General features: G+C 45.6%; 1 protein-coding gene across 2 annotated transcripts in view; it reads right to left on the reverse strand.

The window, feature by feature from the left end:
- Window positions 1-2,160: 2,160 nt before the first annotated feature.
- The window catches only part of SLC16A1 (solute carrier family 16 member 1), a 67,835-nt gene continuing 52,804 nt past the window's right edge, over window positions 2,161-17,191 (reverse strand). For both annotated transcript variants that reach the window (XM_048496051.1, XM_048496052.1), the window contains exons 3-5: window positions 15,192-15,335; window positions 7,175-8,044; window positions 2,161-6,159 (exon numbers count right to left, since the gene is read on the reverse strand). In XM_048496051.1, the coding sequence (XP_048352008.1) occupies window positions 5,882-6,159; window positions 7,175-8,044; window positions 15,192-15,335 (1,292 nt within the window). In that variant the 3' untranslated portion in view covers window positions 2,161-5,881. The remainder of the gene's footprint in view (window positions 6,160-7,174; window positions 8,045-15,191; window positions 15,336-17,191) is intronic.

Raw genomic sequence — 17,191 nt, forward strand, 5'->3', positions numbered from 1 at the left:
ATTCTACGTTGCGTCAGCCTTTTTACAAGAATCTGAGATTTGAGTATTCCTGGAAAGAATTCTGCCTGCAGAGAAATCACCAGACTAAAAGAGAAAATAGGCCTGAGAAGAACCCCCCCCACCCCAAAAAAAAGAGAGGAGGGAATGAGGCAGGTTTCATTCCCTCTTAAGGATGTATATAACAGGCCCCCTGGATAGCTTAAGGGAAAAGAAGGGGAGGAAAATGCCTAAGCTTTTAAGAATAGCTCAGAAATAAACATGGAGCAGGCTCATGAAAAATGTTTATATGACGGCAAGCCTGCAATCAGTTCTGGAGCACAGCAACAACCTTCCCCACTGCTATTAGAAGATGTCACTGACCTAGACAAGATTTACTCTGGAATTTCTTGTTTGAATGGAACTTTGTCCTAAGGGCATGAACACTTAATCTACTATGATCTGCTGTTCTGGTTTCTATACTACTTTGGTGATCTCTTTGAAGCTCCCCTCCCCTCCTTCTTTCCCATATCACTTTATAGAATGGCCTCCTGCTGTTTCCAAGAGTTGCAACATATGGGGAGGGGTGGGGAGAGAGAATAACACATTATGATTCACTTGGAGTCCATAACCCAATAAGCCTATAATGCTAGGTTTATTTGGCGGCGGCAGCAGCAGCATTGGAAAGGACTTAGAATTAACGGCAAGAATTCCTTTCCAGTGGTTTCCTTTTTAGTGGACACATTTGTACAGTTGAGCCAGCTATGGACAGAATCTTGGCATTGTCTCTCACATTCTCCCTTTACCTCTGCAAGAAATAAAACCATTAGCAAAATTAAGCGGACATTTTTAGCCTTTGAAGTTCTGGCTCTCTCCATTCTGCCTTAATCCTTACGAAAGGAACTACTTGATATATCCAGTTTGCCCTATGTGCTCTAAAGCAGATTGCAAGCTGAATAGCTATATTTGGTCCCCCCAGAAACAGCACGTCAGCAGTTCTTAGCTTCAACCAGTTAAAAAGTCACTTACTTAAAGGACTATAACCGCAGGAATGTTGCTGAAAAAGAAAAGGCAGCCTGTTGTTCAGGAGGGAGGTCCACTCATTACTATTAACAAGGTACTAGGTCCAGAATCCACTAAGAGACAGGGAAACAACAACTGAAGATTCATTCCAAGAGGATCCCCCCCCTCCCCCATTAACCACTTCAAATTTCAGGGTGTTTTTTAAAGCTACTAATGGAAAGCACAAAGAATGATCCATATGCCCAATGAAATTAGCAGGAGATACCCTCCTTTGGTTTTTAGAAGTAACCATCAATGAGAATCTTGTCCAAAACGGTTGTTTGGCAATAAAGTGGCTGTTGACTCTTGAAAATTCATGTATTTTAGTGTTTCAAGACACAGATATAGAGCTGGATTCCTGCAAGTTCCTACTGTCACTACTTACAGTCAACCAATATTACATGCTCCAAGTCCATCTCCAAGGCCTTTGCAAGCAGAATCAGAAATCAACCCCAGCCCTATTCTATTTGCCAACTATTTTCTTCCCTCATTCCTACTCAGAAGTGATTTTTGGACCACACAACTTCCTCCCTAAGTTAATGTGGCAATCACTGTAACAGTTACAACCTTGTTGTTGTTTTTTAACAGAATCAGTAAATATGAACCTTCTTCACTCCACACAGGAAGTCCAAAGTTAAACCCTGCATACTTCCCAGGACAAGCTGAGGATATAGTTTAGCATCTTCCATATATGCTATATTTTACAAGTTTTGCAGCCCTGCAAATAACAATCTACATTAATGTTACTGACAAAATGATTACAGTGGTTACACTGTAGTTTGAATCCGAATCACTGATTTCAAAATGCACCACTAGCATCCACTGGAGCACACTGGCTCCAAGATTTAATTTAATGCTTTCATATTAGACTTTGGCTCTTCACTGAGAAGTAGACATGTGGCTCTACACAACTAGATTATTAAAATTAAATAATATGCTTTCAGGACTGAGGAACTTAAGTACTTCTATATGCTGGGGGGTGGGGAAAGAAGATTCCTAAATTGCCTTTTGGATATCTGTATGCCCTTGTACTTGGCAAAATATGAAGTCAAATCCAAACATATATAAATGCAGCTATTCTCATCATAATTCCCTGCACTTCGAAGAACATGGACAACACTACAGTTTTAATGGTTAGTTTATTGCATGTGGACCAGTTGCTATGAACTCCTGACAAGTGAAACTTTCAACATAATAAACTGGTTTGACAACATCACAGTTCAATACAGTACAATAAAATCTGTTTATACAAAATAGTCTATTGGCTTTATAAACACATTCTAAAGTATGAAAATATCCTGACCTGTCCTTTTACACAATTTTAGAGCAGAATGCAATTACAAAATAAAAAGTAACTAACTGCATCAGCCAAGACAACAGAATAGTGTACTTCACAGTGCATTGGGTAATACTGTTAAGGGGTTTTCAGAAACTTTTTACAAAGGGAAGGTCACTTGTCAAAATCTATATATTTGGATGGAAAAAATAAAATCTTATTTGTTCAGCTAAATTCATACTAACCATTTTGGACCATTTACCAACACTACTATTTGCATAGTTTTCTAAGCATACAGGGACTCTGCAATATTAAAAACATTCTCTTCTCAGTATGAGCTTTAACAAGGCAAGTATTTTATGGGAATGTCAGTTCTCTGAATGAAAAATTTCCACGACACACAGTGGAGGCAGGTCAGAAGGTAAAACTTCTTATCAAAGTTCTATCCTTTAACAGATGGGAATTATGGTGGGGAATTAGTATTTAACTATATGTCTGCATGGACCTTCTTGCAAACACTGAAGAGTTTAAAACAGTTTGATTTATTAATTCTAAAGGATAAACAAAGTACTCCAGTTCACTTCAACACTCATAATAAAACACAAACCACCTAGCATAAAGGCCTGTCTGGGAGAAAGCCCACAACTGCACTTATGTCACTCATTCTTCTAAAACTTGTTTGCTTATATGGATTCCGTAACACAATCCCTTTACCAAAGTAAGATTTTAGAGATAATCTGCAGCATCTCCTCACAAGATGACATTCACAAGACAGTGCTATTACTGAGAAGCCTATGAGGGTCCTCCAACCTGCCACTGCTGAAACTGAAGCCCATCATAGATCAGCACTGGCTTTGCTAATTGCAGACAGGACTGCAAATACAGGTGTTAGAAATTCTTGCACGACAGCAATCCTGCCCCTAGGAAGAAAATGGTTCCCTACAAGGAAACATCCTATATTTCTGGTGAATTATACAATGCTAAACTTAAACTACACAGGGGAAGTCATCTAACATTACTACAGAGATGATATGAATGTTATTGGATATTGTCCTGAAGCAGTCTTCTCTGATCAGGGCGAAGGAAACAGCAACAACAACATTAGAACTACCTGTTAGTGTTTCAGCTGTCACTGTCTGGAAAGAAACAGCAGTTTACAGGAAGATAAGTTACAAGAGACCAACAAATAATTTGGTTCCTATCAGGCCAGAGTCTCCCCATTCCACAAAAGAGCTACTCAAAAAGAGTACAAGATTGAGTTTTAGTTTCTCAGCATCCTAAAGACGACAAATGAAGCACAGCAACATACTACTTGCTTCAACACTGAGACTAGACCTTCACATTTGCAGAGGATATGTGGCTGCCCTCAAACACAACAGACCTATGTCTCTTCTTCCTCCTTTCATCTGGCAACAACTAGCAATACAAAACATGCAATGAGATACCACCAAACAGTGCGTGTCTCAGCACTTTCAACCTGCAGCCAATGAAACTGGCCCACAGTAATGAACCAACTATTCATTCCATCACATTTTATTATAGTACAGTAAAAACTGTAGAGAAAAAGAGGGGGGGAAATACTGCAGACACAGCAGCTAGAAGCACAGGGTTACCACATCATACGTTTGGTGCTACAGGAGGTTACCAGATGAGGAGACAGGTCCATATTTGTGTGATGCTAGCTAAGAATCCCAGGTATTTAGTTCCAGTCTCACGGTGTTTGAATGTGATACAGGTTTTTTTTAAGTATGAGATCAACATAACATTATTCTCTTCAGCAGGCACATTATGAAGTGAGCATCTGCTACCTTCCAAGAGAAGACCTGAAATTGTGTTTCTGCAAATTATTCCCCTACAGCTAACTAGCTCTCATAGGACTGAGTGACTCATGGCAACACACCTTAATGAAATTAAACTTACTTTGGAAAAAAGGGGTGACTTTTATTTTAATCCTCACAAGCAGACACAGAAAGTAATAATGCACACACACATCTTGGAATGTGGCAAAAGGGAGGTTAAATACAACAGAAACAGGTGCAGAAAGTGTTGGGGGAGGGCAGAATTGTCCAAAATAATTTATTTGAAAAAGTAGTGAATGTCACTGATTAACTTTTAGTAAAATTGGTTGTGGCAGGGAAACTGCTCTCTTACTCTTGCATGTAAATTTTGATTTTCACGACATACACACAGGATTTTCCCATCTTTTTTCAGACAAATGTCTTGCATCTGAGCAGTTAAGTATCATTTCATATTCTTAAGCCTATCATGAATAAATAGGCTGGGAACAAGTAGTGATGCCTCCATCTGGGCGGTCCAGAGGGAAATATAAACTGATCCTCAACAAGCTATTTTTCCCACTAATTAGAACAAGATCAGATGTTATTAATGCAAAATCATATCCAGAATGAAGTCAAGGATATTGATATCTTAGCAGTATCTGCTCTGTTAGCTAGCATTCGAGAGCACAGAGCGGAATATCAGAATTTTGCTTAGGTAGTAATTAGCATCAGAACTGAAAGCAGCAGAGTTGGAGAGCAGCGAAATAGCAGTAAGAGTGGCATTGATGAAGAGGACAAGTCTGATCCTAAAGACATGTACTTGGAAGTGAGACACTACAATTTCACTGGGATTTGCTTTCTAATGGACCTGGCTAATTTAGGCACAGAATCATTCTGAGAGATTGTTAAAAGGTTAAAATCTTGACAATTAAGGCAAGCTCTTCAGAATCAGCTCACTGTCTTGCACTAAAAGTCATTTCATTTTGTATTATTCTGTCAAGACAAACTTACTCAGCCAATGGCAGCCAGAGGCATAACGTTGTTTAAAAAGTAGGTTTGACTACATAATAAGTTAAGTGACAACAGCACGTATTTTACCCAGTTCCTCAGACCTCAGATTTAATCAGGAAGAGATTTAGAAATCCTGTATTAGAAATTATTTTCAAAAGATGCTAGCCACGCATTGCAGCCAGCTTGACCCTGTCATCCAGAAATGTCAGAACTGAAAAGCTGTTTCATCAACACCCACCAGTCTCTCCCCACCGCGCTACACACACACACACAAACACACACACACACACCACATCCGATTCTGCCACGATTCTGGCAGCAATGTGTTCTGGAAAATTTTGAAATGGTGTTCATTTAACACCCAACCTCGAGAGCCTACTGAATAAAAGAAGCCAGATAGACTTAATGGAGATGGCCTGGGCAGACTATAAACCTTCAAAGAGAACACTTTGTAGGCTGGAGTTAAGGCTTTGCCAAAATAGCCTAAATGTGGAAGCTCTAAGGCACGTATTAGTACGTTCACATTACAGTTTAAAAAGCTAGAGTATAAAAATTCCCCTCCCTTCCCACCCAGCCCAATAAAAAGATGGCACTGCCCACTGAGCTCTGTTCACTCCTGTCAAATGCTGATACACACAATTTGTAGCTTTGTTTTTTAAAAAAATGATTTTTACCCTTCTCACCACTGCTCACAATCAGTAGTGTTCCCCCATCCAAATATAACATATCAGGTTGATAATATTTTATCCTGTCTTATTGGACTTGAAATACCAGTCCTTCACATGTGGCTCTCCTCCTCTTTTATACCATCTTCTGTGGTTTTCTGAGGCAGGTTGGCCACGTCATTGCTTGGCTCTTTTTGTTTTTCAGCCTCGTCAATACTGGTTTCCTCTTCTTTCCCTTCAGCCTTTTGCTTGGCCTCGGTCTTCGCCTCTTTAGCCAAAAGTCGATAGTTGATGCCCATCCCAATGAACAGGAAGATCCCAGAGATTATCAGGATGATGCCGCAGGCCCAGTAGGTATATTTGTAGTCATGATACATGTCGTTCAACTGACCTAATCGGCAAAAAGGGAAAAAAGAGTACGTGTGATAAGACTGCCTGCAGAAGAAATTCACAACAAGGTTTGAGTGCCTCAGCCTTAGAATTAAACATATCTAGATGCTTCCTCCCTTTTTATGCTATTTCTATGAAGGCGCAAAAACACACTTTGGTTTATACAAACTATATGATGATGTATACCCAACCTATAGGGACAAAATCATTTTCACCACAGATGCATTTCTGGTGTAGAGCAGAGATCTAGGATCTGCATCACAAGGTCACAATATCATTCCACTGGCTTCTGGATGGTAGCAGAGCTAGTATAATTATTTATTTTATTTATTTATTTATATATTCGGTTTATAGACCGCCCTCCCCCAAAGGGCTCAGGGCGGTGAACAACATAGATAGAGCACAATATATCAAATTAAATTAAAATTTGTTACATCAGTTAATACAAGCTCTAAAGATAAAATATAAACCTTCCCCATTAAAAGCAGCGTTAAAATAGTATTAATATAAAGATGGCATCTCCTGTCGACTCCTTCAACCCTAAAAAGGGTGTTTGATGTTACCAAAAGGGAAGGGGTGAAGGGGAGGAGGGGGCCCTCATCAACGGCTGGTCTCCCCAAAGGCCCGGCGGAACAATTCAGTCTTACAGGCCCTGCGGAACTCAGCAAGGTCCCGCAGGGCCCGGACAGTTGGTGGAAGGGCGTTCCACCAGGCTGGGGCCAGAGCTGTAAAGACTCTGGCCCGGGTAGAGGCCAGCCGTATCATTGAGGGGCCAGGGATCACCAGTAAATTGGCCTCCGCCGAACGCAGAGACCGGGTCGGGACATATGGGGTAAGACGGTCCCGCAGGTACGGAGGTCCCAGGCCGCGCAAGGCCTTAAAGGTTACAAGACTGTTCTACACATATATGAGTGTAAAGGCAGAGTCTACTTTCTTGCCCTCATGTTTTGACAGCTGCTCCCCCTAACAGCATATACAACCCCACACAACCATTTCCCCAAACAGAAATACTCTACCTAGGAGAGGTGGGCCCAAAAGCACAGGGCAACATTCCACAATAGTCACTAAACCGACAGCACTGGAGAACCGCTGAGTCCCAACTAGATCCATCAGTGTCTCAAACAAGACAGAGCTCAACCAGCCAAAGGCAAATCCAAAGAAGCCAGCATAGATGCAAAATCCAGCGTAGGTTGTAGATAAAGGAGCCAAAAGGTGGCACAAACCATTGTAGATCACAGACACCGCAAAAAAATACTGCACCCTGGGCCTCACCCATTTGGTGTTTGCTACCAAGCCCATGGATGGCCTGGCAACCATATCTACAAAGGCCAGAATGGACAGCAAAAAGGCAGAAGACTCGTTAGAGAAATGCATACTCTTCCCATAATTACTTAGGAAGACTAATGGGGTAAACAATCCAAAAAACATGACCACATTGCCGAAAAGATACAGCAAGAATCCACGGTGCGTGAAGAGAGACAAATCCAAGAACTTGTTCACAGTCTGGAAAATGGTGGTTTTCTGTTTTTTTGTCTTCACAGCAAGAAGGTCTGTGTTGACATCTCCTGCGCCTTCTTCTTTTCCCCCAGATTTACCAGCCTCCTGCAGCACTTCTTTATTAACTTCGTTCTGCTGCTGGCCTGGTTTGGGCCCTATTGGTCTCATCAGGGACCCAGCAACACAGCAATTTAACAAAAGGCCCCCAAGAATTAAGAAGCTCCCTCTCCACCCAAAAATGCTGTAAAACTTTTGATTCAAGGGAGCCAATGTAGATAAAAATACAGGGCTGCCAGCCATCGCCAGTCCATTAGCCAGTGGGCGCCTCTTGTAGAAGTACTTGCCAATCATAGTCAAGGCCGGGTTTAAATTAAATGCAAGTCCAAGACCTAGAAAGCAAAAATAAACAGATGGTTAAGAGCACAACAACGGCAGTTTTGCATGGACAGCTTTAAGTAAACATTTATGAAAGAATCAGCTGAGCAAGAATAGTTTGATGGGCTCTTCCTAGGGACTGAGCTGTTAGGAAAGCAGGCTAGAAATGTTTCACTGCTACACATTTGACACCTCCATGCAGAGGTGTAGCAAGGGGGGAAAGCACCTGGTGCATTGGTGCATCCTCCACCCCCGCCCCGGAACACCCCTGTCCCGGAATGCCCCCACCACACCCCTGGAACGCCCTCGCCACACTCTCACAGGGGCGCACGCGTCACGCCCCACTGCCCCTGCCCTCTTGGAGCTACACCTCTGCCTCCATGAAACTGATACAAAGCTGTCAAGCAGCATAAGTTCAAGAATTCTACACATTAAAATGGCTACTGCTTTTTGTGTGTGGACGTAGCAACTAAATAAGAATTTAATACTCTGTAGAAAAAGAATGGCTTTTGGCCATCTTCTGGAAGGAACATCCATGGTTCTTACACCTCTCTCTTTCTGGGAGGGCCATCTGCAAGGTGCTATGGTTGAGGGTCACCACTGAGTAACAGCAAAGGCAAGACGACTTCGAGAAGGCCATATAATGTTTCCTACATGTAGGAAAGCCTCCCATCAGGAAACAGAGGCCTCTTCAATACCAATGTGATCTCCATTTACCAAATATAATGACATTCCTTGGTGGAAGTAACATATTCTTACAGCAAAGCCAACAATGATTTCACTAAAAGCTGCACAAGAGAGGCATGCATTGTTTTCTATCTGGCAAGCACCCATCTCTTCAGGAATTAGATGAACCCAGAGATACAAAGCCCTCTGGAACAGCTTTTTTTTCCCCTCTAAGGGCCGGGGAAAACACTTGCAAAAAAAATGAGAAGTTTCTCCAGAGCCACTTCATTTTTCAGGTGTCCTGTCAAAGTTGGCAGGTGTGTGCATTTGCTGGACGTTTGCTGGAGTGAGGGCGGGGGTTGAAGGAAGGAAGAAGATTGTGGATTCTCTGGCCAAGATGCAATTACATGATACCCATTACTGCTCAGGAGCCTGGCTAAGGATGATCTGATCTCCCCAGGCTCAAGAAACGACCCATTGGATACTCACCGTGAAGGGGTCTTCTCCTGGGTGGTTGGGGGCCGTCTTGTGGGTTATTCACCACTACTCGTCAACGAGGAAGCTTTTGGTCACTTCCTGTAGTTGGTCGTGGCCATCTTAACCCCAGTATCTGACTAGGCCGAGACACCGGGCACGCAGCACGGAACAGAACATAAAACGAACAACTACAACAGATAACCAGAACATGGAAGGGACCAAAAAGGTTGGAACCTACAGAACATAACTTGCTACATAGTTAAATTCCTGAAAACTAGCAGAGATGTAAAACACTTTTCTTGGAGAGGAACGAGAACAGGGAGGGCCAAGACAGCCCCTGACCACCCAGGAGAAGACCCCTTCACGGTGAGTATCCAATGGGTCGTTCTCCTGGATGGTGGGGGCCGTCTTGTGGGTACTCCCCAAGCAGTGACCCCTTAGGGTGGGTTCTGTTAGTCTCCAACAATGTGTTCCAGGACTCTTCTCCCAAAGGAGGCCTGGACGGCGTCTATGGAAGACAGCCCGTAGTGACGCAAAAAGGAAGAGGGCGAAGCCCAAATGGCAGCCCTGCATATCTGCTCCAATGGCACATGCTTAAAAAGTGCAGCATTGAAAGCTGCACTCCTGGTGGAGTGCGCTGTAATCCCCGCTGGGACCGGCAGCCTTTTTGCCTTGTGAGCCTCAATGATACAGGCCTTTATATTTGCGCTGATGGCTGTGGTGGACATAGGCTCGCCCAGGCAAGGCGGAACCACGTTAATAAACAGGGATTCCAATTTACGGAGCTGCTCCGTGCGGATAAGGAAAGCCTTGAGGGAGCGGCGCACATCCAAGTGATGCCACAACCGCTCTCTGGGATGGGTAGGTTTGGGGCAGAAATTTGGCAAGACTACCTCCTGGAGAAGATGGAACCTAGAAGACACCTTGGGCCTGAAGGAAGGATCCAACTTCAGCACCACCCTGTCCGGGAAGAAGAGGTAGAGGTTAGGGTTCACTGAAAGGGCTCTAATCTCTGAAACCCTCCGGGCTGATGTGACGGCGACTAGGAGGAGCAACTTCATTCTGAGCCACCGCAAATGGATGGATTGGACGGGCTCAAATGGGGATTTGGTCAGAGCGTCCAGGACTGTATGCAGTCTCCAGGAAGGGAAGCGGTGCTGAACCTGTGGCTGTGACTGCTGCACCCCCTTGAGGAACTGCAAGACATCTGGGTGTCTAATAATGGGAACCCCGTGGACCTGAGGTAGGACTGTTGCCAAGGTCGCCAGCTGTCAGCGCAAGGTGGAACTACACAAACCTCTGGTGAAACCCTCCTGCAGGAACCTAAGGATGTTGGGCACCGAGGGGGATTCAGGTTGGAGGTGCTTACGCCTACACCATCTGACAAATGCCTTCCATGAGGCGTTATAAATGTTGATGGTTGACCTACGTCTAGCAGCTACCATGGTATCCACCACAGCCCTAGAATAGCTCTTATCTCTCAGCCGCCTCCTTTTAAGCGCCAGGTGGTCAGCCTGAGCCAGCCTGGATCCGGATGGAAGAGGGGCCCCTGAAACAGCGGATGGAAATGACTGGAAGATGGAATGCGGGAGCTGTCGCCAGCTCCTTGAGTACAGAATACCAGGACCTCCTGGGCCAGTCTGGTGCCACCAGGACGATCTCCCTTCTCTCTAACTGCACCCTCCTGAAAAACCTGTGTAACAGAGGTAGAGGAGGAAAGGCATATAGAAGGCCTTCCGGCCAGGCTGAGGACAGAGTGTCCGTGGCCATCACATTCGGATGGTAGAATAGAGTGATCAAGCAGTCTAGCTGAGCATTCTGAAAGGAAGCGAATAAGTCCACCTTCAGAACCCTGAACCTCTCGGTAATCAGAGTGAATATCTCCGGTTTGAGTTTCTACTCCGCGCTGGACACCTTGGAGCGACTGAGGTAGCCCGCCTCCACATTCAGGCACCCTTGGATGTGCACTGCGTGCAGAGAGGCCAAGTTGATCTCAGCCCATCTGAGAATGTGGGAGGCTTCCCTGTTCAGGCAGGAGGATCTGGATCCCCCCTGGTGGTTTATGTAGGCCATTGCAGAGATGTTGTCGGCATGGATCACCACATGCTTTCCCTGGACCAGAGGTCTGAAGGCTTTCAAGGCTAGGAGGATTGCCCTGACTTCCAGAACATTGATGGGAAGGGTTGCGGCCTCCCCTGACCATGTCCCCTGGGCCAAGTGCATCTCCAGCTTGGCACCCCACCCATTAGACTGGTGTCCGAAAAGATGTGCAGTTGGAAGGGTGCTGCAAAGACCTTCCCCTGGTTCAGGTTGCTGGCTACCAGCCACCATTGGAGACTGAGTAGGACCGATGGGGAAAGCGGCAAGGGGAGGTCCCTCCTCCAAATGATGCGCTGGGAATGTGGGCGCAGGAATGCCTGTAAAGCTCTGGCATGAGCTCTCCCCCACTGAATTAAGTCTATGGTGGAGATCAAAAGACCCAGGAGACTCGCTAGCTGGAGCAAGTACGGATTTTTCTCCATCAAGACCTTCCGACAGGAGTCCCGAATCCTCTGTACCTTGGAAGGTGGAACAAACAGGGTGCAGGTGGAGGTGTCTATCAGAGCTCCCAGGTGCTCCATCCTGTGTGCCGGAATGGTAGAGCTCTTTTCCAGGTTTACTACAAAACCATGGGCAGCAAGCGTCGACTGGATCTTCTGGACGTCCCTGATGGCCCTGTCCCTGGACTGGGAGTGAATCAGCAGGTTGTCCAGGTAAGAATGTATGTGTATGCCCTGGCTGCGGAGGGCAATTGGGACAATGAGCACCTTGGTGAAAACTCTCGGGGCCGTTGCCAACCCAAAGGGGAGGGCTACGTATTGATAGTGTAGATCCCCTAGTGCAGTGGTGGCGAACCTTTGGCACTCCAGATGGCCAACTGGCAGGGGCTGATGGGAATTGTAGTCCATAACATCTGGAGTGCCAAAGGTTCGCCAGCACGGCCCTAGTGAGAACCTCAGGAAGCGGTAATGGGATGGGTTGATTGGCACATGTAGGTAAGCCTCCTTCAGGTCCAGGGACATTAGGAAGTCCCCCTGTTGGATGGCTGCCACTGTGGACCTGAGGGACTCCATGCGGAACCTGAACCTCCGGAGGTGCCAGTTTATGTGGCGCAGGTTGAGGATGGCCCTCACATCCCCATTCTTTTTGGGCACCATAAAAAAGTGGGAGTAAACTCCCTTGCCCCGTTGGTCCTGAGGAACTGGCTCTAAGGCCCCTATGCCCAACAGGTGGTTCGTCGCCAACCTCAACCTGTCCCTCTTGCTCGGGCATGAACCTGGTGGGGAGGGGATGAAGCGATCCCTTGGCAGAAACTGGAATTCCAAGGAGTAGTTGGCGGAAACGATCTCCTGGACCCAGAGGTCGGTGTGGGGGGGCACCCACTGGCGATGAAAGGCCAACAGCCGACCTCCAATTAATGGGTCTGCATAGTCACGCCTTGCCTCCGGTGTCTGGACCTGGGTGGAAGGTTTTGTTAGACTTCCCCTGTCCCCTGGAGTCCTGTCGTCTGTGGAAGGAACCCTGCTGCTGCTGTTGCCACTACGGAAGGCTGGGCGGTAAGACTGAAAGGGCGGCTTGGCACTGAACCTGGGCCTATCAGACCTCACATACTTGGGCATGGTCTTTTTGTGATCCTTGGTTTCAACAAGAATCTTCTCCAACTCGGAACCAAAGAAGATCCCTGCCTCAAAATCATAACTTGCTACTGTAGTCTTAGACTGCGTGTCAGCCTGCCAAGATTTAAGACAGAGCAGTCTGCGTGCCACAGACGTCGTTGCCATGATGCGGGAAGTGGTGAGGAACGCATCAAGGGTGGAGTCTTGCCAAGAAGGAGACTGCCATGAGTATCCTCTCAGCCCCCTCTCTAACCCCCCTGTCCCCTGGCGGAATGATGTCCAGGAGTCGCCTGAGCCATACAATAGCAGCTCTGGCCACCGTGGCTGAAGGTGCTATAATCCTGGCAGCCATGGCCATGCCCTCGTGGGATCTACCTTCCTATCTGATCCGCCTTCCTATCTACAGCATCCCTTAGATTTCCCTCTCCATCTCTGTGGACCAGGCCCCCTGACTGGAGGGCGGTCACCGAGGTGTCCACAAGAGGGGTTTTAATCAACCTGTGGAGATGCTCAGGAGCTGGGTAGAGTTTTTTGAAAATGGGGGGAAGGCCCTGTTAGCTGCTGGGTTGACCCATTCCTTTCTAAACTTCCTCTCAAACAATTCTGGTAAGGGGTAGAACTTGGCCACCTCCTCCTCCTCTGAGAAAATAGATGGGAGGCCCCTGGGGCAACCCTTGATGGGTTTGGGGGCAGCCGTGGCCTGCGGGTCTACAGCTTCTTGAGAATCATGAGGGTCCAGAGCCGAAATAGTTTTGGCTAAGAGGGTGGCTAGCTGTTCTGAATTAAACTGACGGTAACTCTGATCAGAAGTCTCAGAACCTGGGTGTCAGGATCAGAGAAGTGATCTGAATCGGAATACAGCTCCCCCTCGCTCAAGTTGCTCTAATCTGAGCCATAAGGAAGGGCTAGCCAGTCCCTGTCTGATCTGCCATGTCTGGGAGATCTGGAGCGAGACCTACGCCCCTGGCAGGCATGAGTTCCCCGGAGGGGGGGGCGGGGGAAGCAGCCTGCATTCCCTGAGTCACCTCCTCGCTGATGGAGGAATGCATTAGGGCAACAAGCTGCTGAGGAGAAAACTGACTCCAGGTGTCAGGCACAGCCAAATCCAGCCCTCTCTCCCCCCTGCCTGCTACTTGCATGGGGCAGTCCTGAGGAGGATGATCCAGCTGCGTCTCCTCCAGGGCTTGTGGGCACGAGGCTCTGCTGAGCCGATGCCTGCGCTGCAGCTATGGCAGTGGGAAAGGCTCCCGAACTCGAAGAGCCTGCCTGCGAAGTGTTCCCTGCAGGCTGTAGATGGAGCCCCAGCCACTCTGGTGATGAGCGTGGACGGCGCGAAGAGGGCCCAGCCGAGCACGTGCGCCTTCCCCTGCGCCTATGAGGTGATCGGGAGGGAGATCTCCGAAGGGCCCAAAGGCCGGTGGAGGAAACGTTGTCCAGCTCGTCTCTCCCAGCCAGTCGGCTGTGCGGAGGAGAGCGGAGAAGTCTCGTTGCAGCCCGAGTGTTCTCCGTGGCTGATTGCAGAAGCCCTCACGGGGCGGAGAAAATGGCGCCGTAGCCAAGTCGTTCCCCTCAGAGCGCTTTTGGCGGGAAGGTGGGGGAAACGGGCAGAACAGAGGGAGGCTGACTCGGCACCAACAGAGAGACTCAGACGGGGAGCGGACGAGACATAGACGAAAACAAGAGACACAAACGTGAAAGGGAAGGACAGAGAAGGCAAACAAATTGCTAAGCTAAGAAGAGCCTGCCGAATTAGCTGCACTCATTGACGAGGCAGGAAGATATTGGGGTTAAGATGGCCATGACCAACTACAGGAAGTGACCAAAAGCTTCTTCCTGCCTCGTTGACAAGTAGCGGTGAATAACCCACAAGATGGCCCCCACCATCCAGGAGAACTAACTTTTCCTTGGTGTGGAAAGAACCATCAAGTCAGAGCTGATTTATGGAGACCCACAGAGTTTTCGAGGCAAGAGACATTCAGAGGTGGTTTGCCATTGCCTTCCTCCAGTTGGCTGAGAGAGTTCTGAGAGAACTGTGATTGGCCCAAGGTCACCCAGCAGATGTCAGGTGAAGGTGTGGAGAATCAAACCTTAGAATCTATTAGTCGTAACCACTACACTAAGCCAGTTCAGCTTTTCAGTTTCTGCTTACAGCAAAACCAACAATGAATTTTCCCTTAGAGGTTAATATTGACCTCCTCTCTCTGAATCACCTAAAATGATTTTCCTCAATACAAACAGAAATTGACCTCAAATCTGTGCAATTGCACACTCAGCTATTTGCAACTGTAACTGTTATTTGTGCATTAAGACTGCTATTAAGGTAACCAAGAAAAAATAGATATCCTTTACTTGCATCACTCACCTCCCACAACTCCAACACAGAAGTAAAGCTCTTCCACGGTATTACAGAAGGAAGCGGCAATCAAACCGCATCCTGACAGACAGCCGCCTGCGATCATTACTGGACGACTGCCATATTTATTCACTAGGATGCTGCTAATGGGACCTAGGAGAAATGGAAGATGCAAACAATAGTTACTCAGACGTCGAACACTTTTATTCTTTATTCATTTGGAATATGCCAAGCAACTATCCAAACTAGACAAAAGACCTAAATACTCTGGATTAATGGTTTCACAGAGCACCAATTTTGTTGTTCAGTGCACTATCCCAGATTTTTAAGTGTACATTTCACAATTTGGTTTACACTTTACATGTGGAGACAATGGAAGTCCAACAATGCGCGTATATCCATCAAGGAGCAAGGACTGCTGAGTTTTGTGTAAAGTGTACTTTTAGCAGCAGAGATTTGCTACTGTAACATGGTGAGAATTCCCAAACATTCACACTTTTTTAAGTAAAGCTTGTTCCCTAATACTTTTTCGCACTATTTTTTTTAGCCTATGGTTGCATCTCTGGCTACCTCAACTGTCCTGAAGCAGTAGGCACCCACTGAAAGAGGAACGACTTGGCATAGAACAACCCAGCACCAATGATGGATCATCAATAGACTGTAAATGTCAACAGCACATCAAGAGTACAAGAGATAAATTACGCAGTAATTGTACTTCACCCCACCATGGATTTGTGCTAGTGCTAATAGGGTATTAGGAAGCTATGAATGTTAAATCCTATGCAAGGTTGGAAGTAAAGAGCCATGAATAAAATTCCTGCAAACATAAGGTACAGAACAACAAAGTGTTTATGTATTACCGGTACATGTATTTTTACCTCTTTTTTGCATTAAGGAAGTTATTGTTCTCTGCCATCTCTAACTGAAATTAAAATTTGGATTATCATTAAGAATACAAACATTCAACCTATTTTGGAGCTATCATTAAACTGTAGCTTTCAGACAGCATGCATAGTGTACTTATACCTACATAAACCATGATGTAGATTATATTCTGGTTATACTCATCTTCATCCAACAAGCAAAAAGACTATCAGAAAATTTAATTTTAGATTTATAATCCAAGTTCCTGGTTCAAAAATTAAAGAATTGAATCCATCAGTAAGTTCTACGGATGCAAAGGCAATCCTCTAGCACAAGGAAACTTCCATGGATGGAAGAGGGTCTTCCACTGGCACTGTGCTCCTTGGGTCAGAGAACTGAACCGGAACTAGCAGACCAAGCTGATAGGATCCAACCAATTGTACCAAGTCTACAATTTCTAGCACACAAAGTGATAATTTTTTCATATCAGTTTCAACTCAAGATGATTTTGAAAACCAAGTTCTGCATCCTTCTTGACAGTGGTAGAGGTTCCTACTAGTTTTCTTTCAAAAATGAGCAGAATATTTATTTACCAGAACAATTGGACAGTGATAGAGATTTAAAATTTCCATAAATCTGAAAATCGTGAAAAAATTAAGAAAAAATGAAATTCTGTGGGAAACTGTGTGCAATATTTGCTTTCCCATCAAACCTATTCTTCTGCTATAACATAAGAGGCATTTATGTATAACTTAATTAGTATATAGTTGCATTCACAAGCATATTTATGGAATTTAGAGGCATAAATGCCTTGGTTTACTAAAAACAAAATTACAAATACACACAATACAAAAGTGAGAAAATTAGAAATTGCTGCACCCCCTACCCCAGTTTGGGCTGTTAGTCTATCATTCATACCAAAAGTATGGAGACTTGCCCAAGCTCATCAGAGCTTAGGAACTAACCAGGGTCAGCTACTTGAACAGGAGATCACCAAAAAAGTCTAGGGTGTTACACAGAGGAAAGTAATGGAAAACCACCTCTTCTCACCCCTTTCCTGGAACACTGTGTAGATGGGGTCGCCATAAGTCAGTTGTGACACAAGGACACATTTTTTTTGCATTTTTTTTCTTCAGGAAAAAGAT

This window comes from Sphaerodactylus townsendi, linkage group LG05, assembly GCF_021028975.2.
Source record: "Sphaerodactylus townsendi isolate TG3544 linkage group LG05, MPM_Stown_v2.3, whole genome shotgun sequence".
Classification (NCBI taxonomy): Eukaryota; Metazoa; Chordata; class Lepidosauria; order Squamata; family Sphaerodactylidae; genus Sphaerodactylus; species Sphaerodactylus townsendi.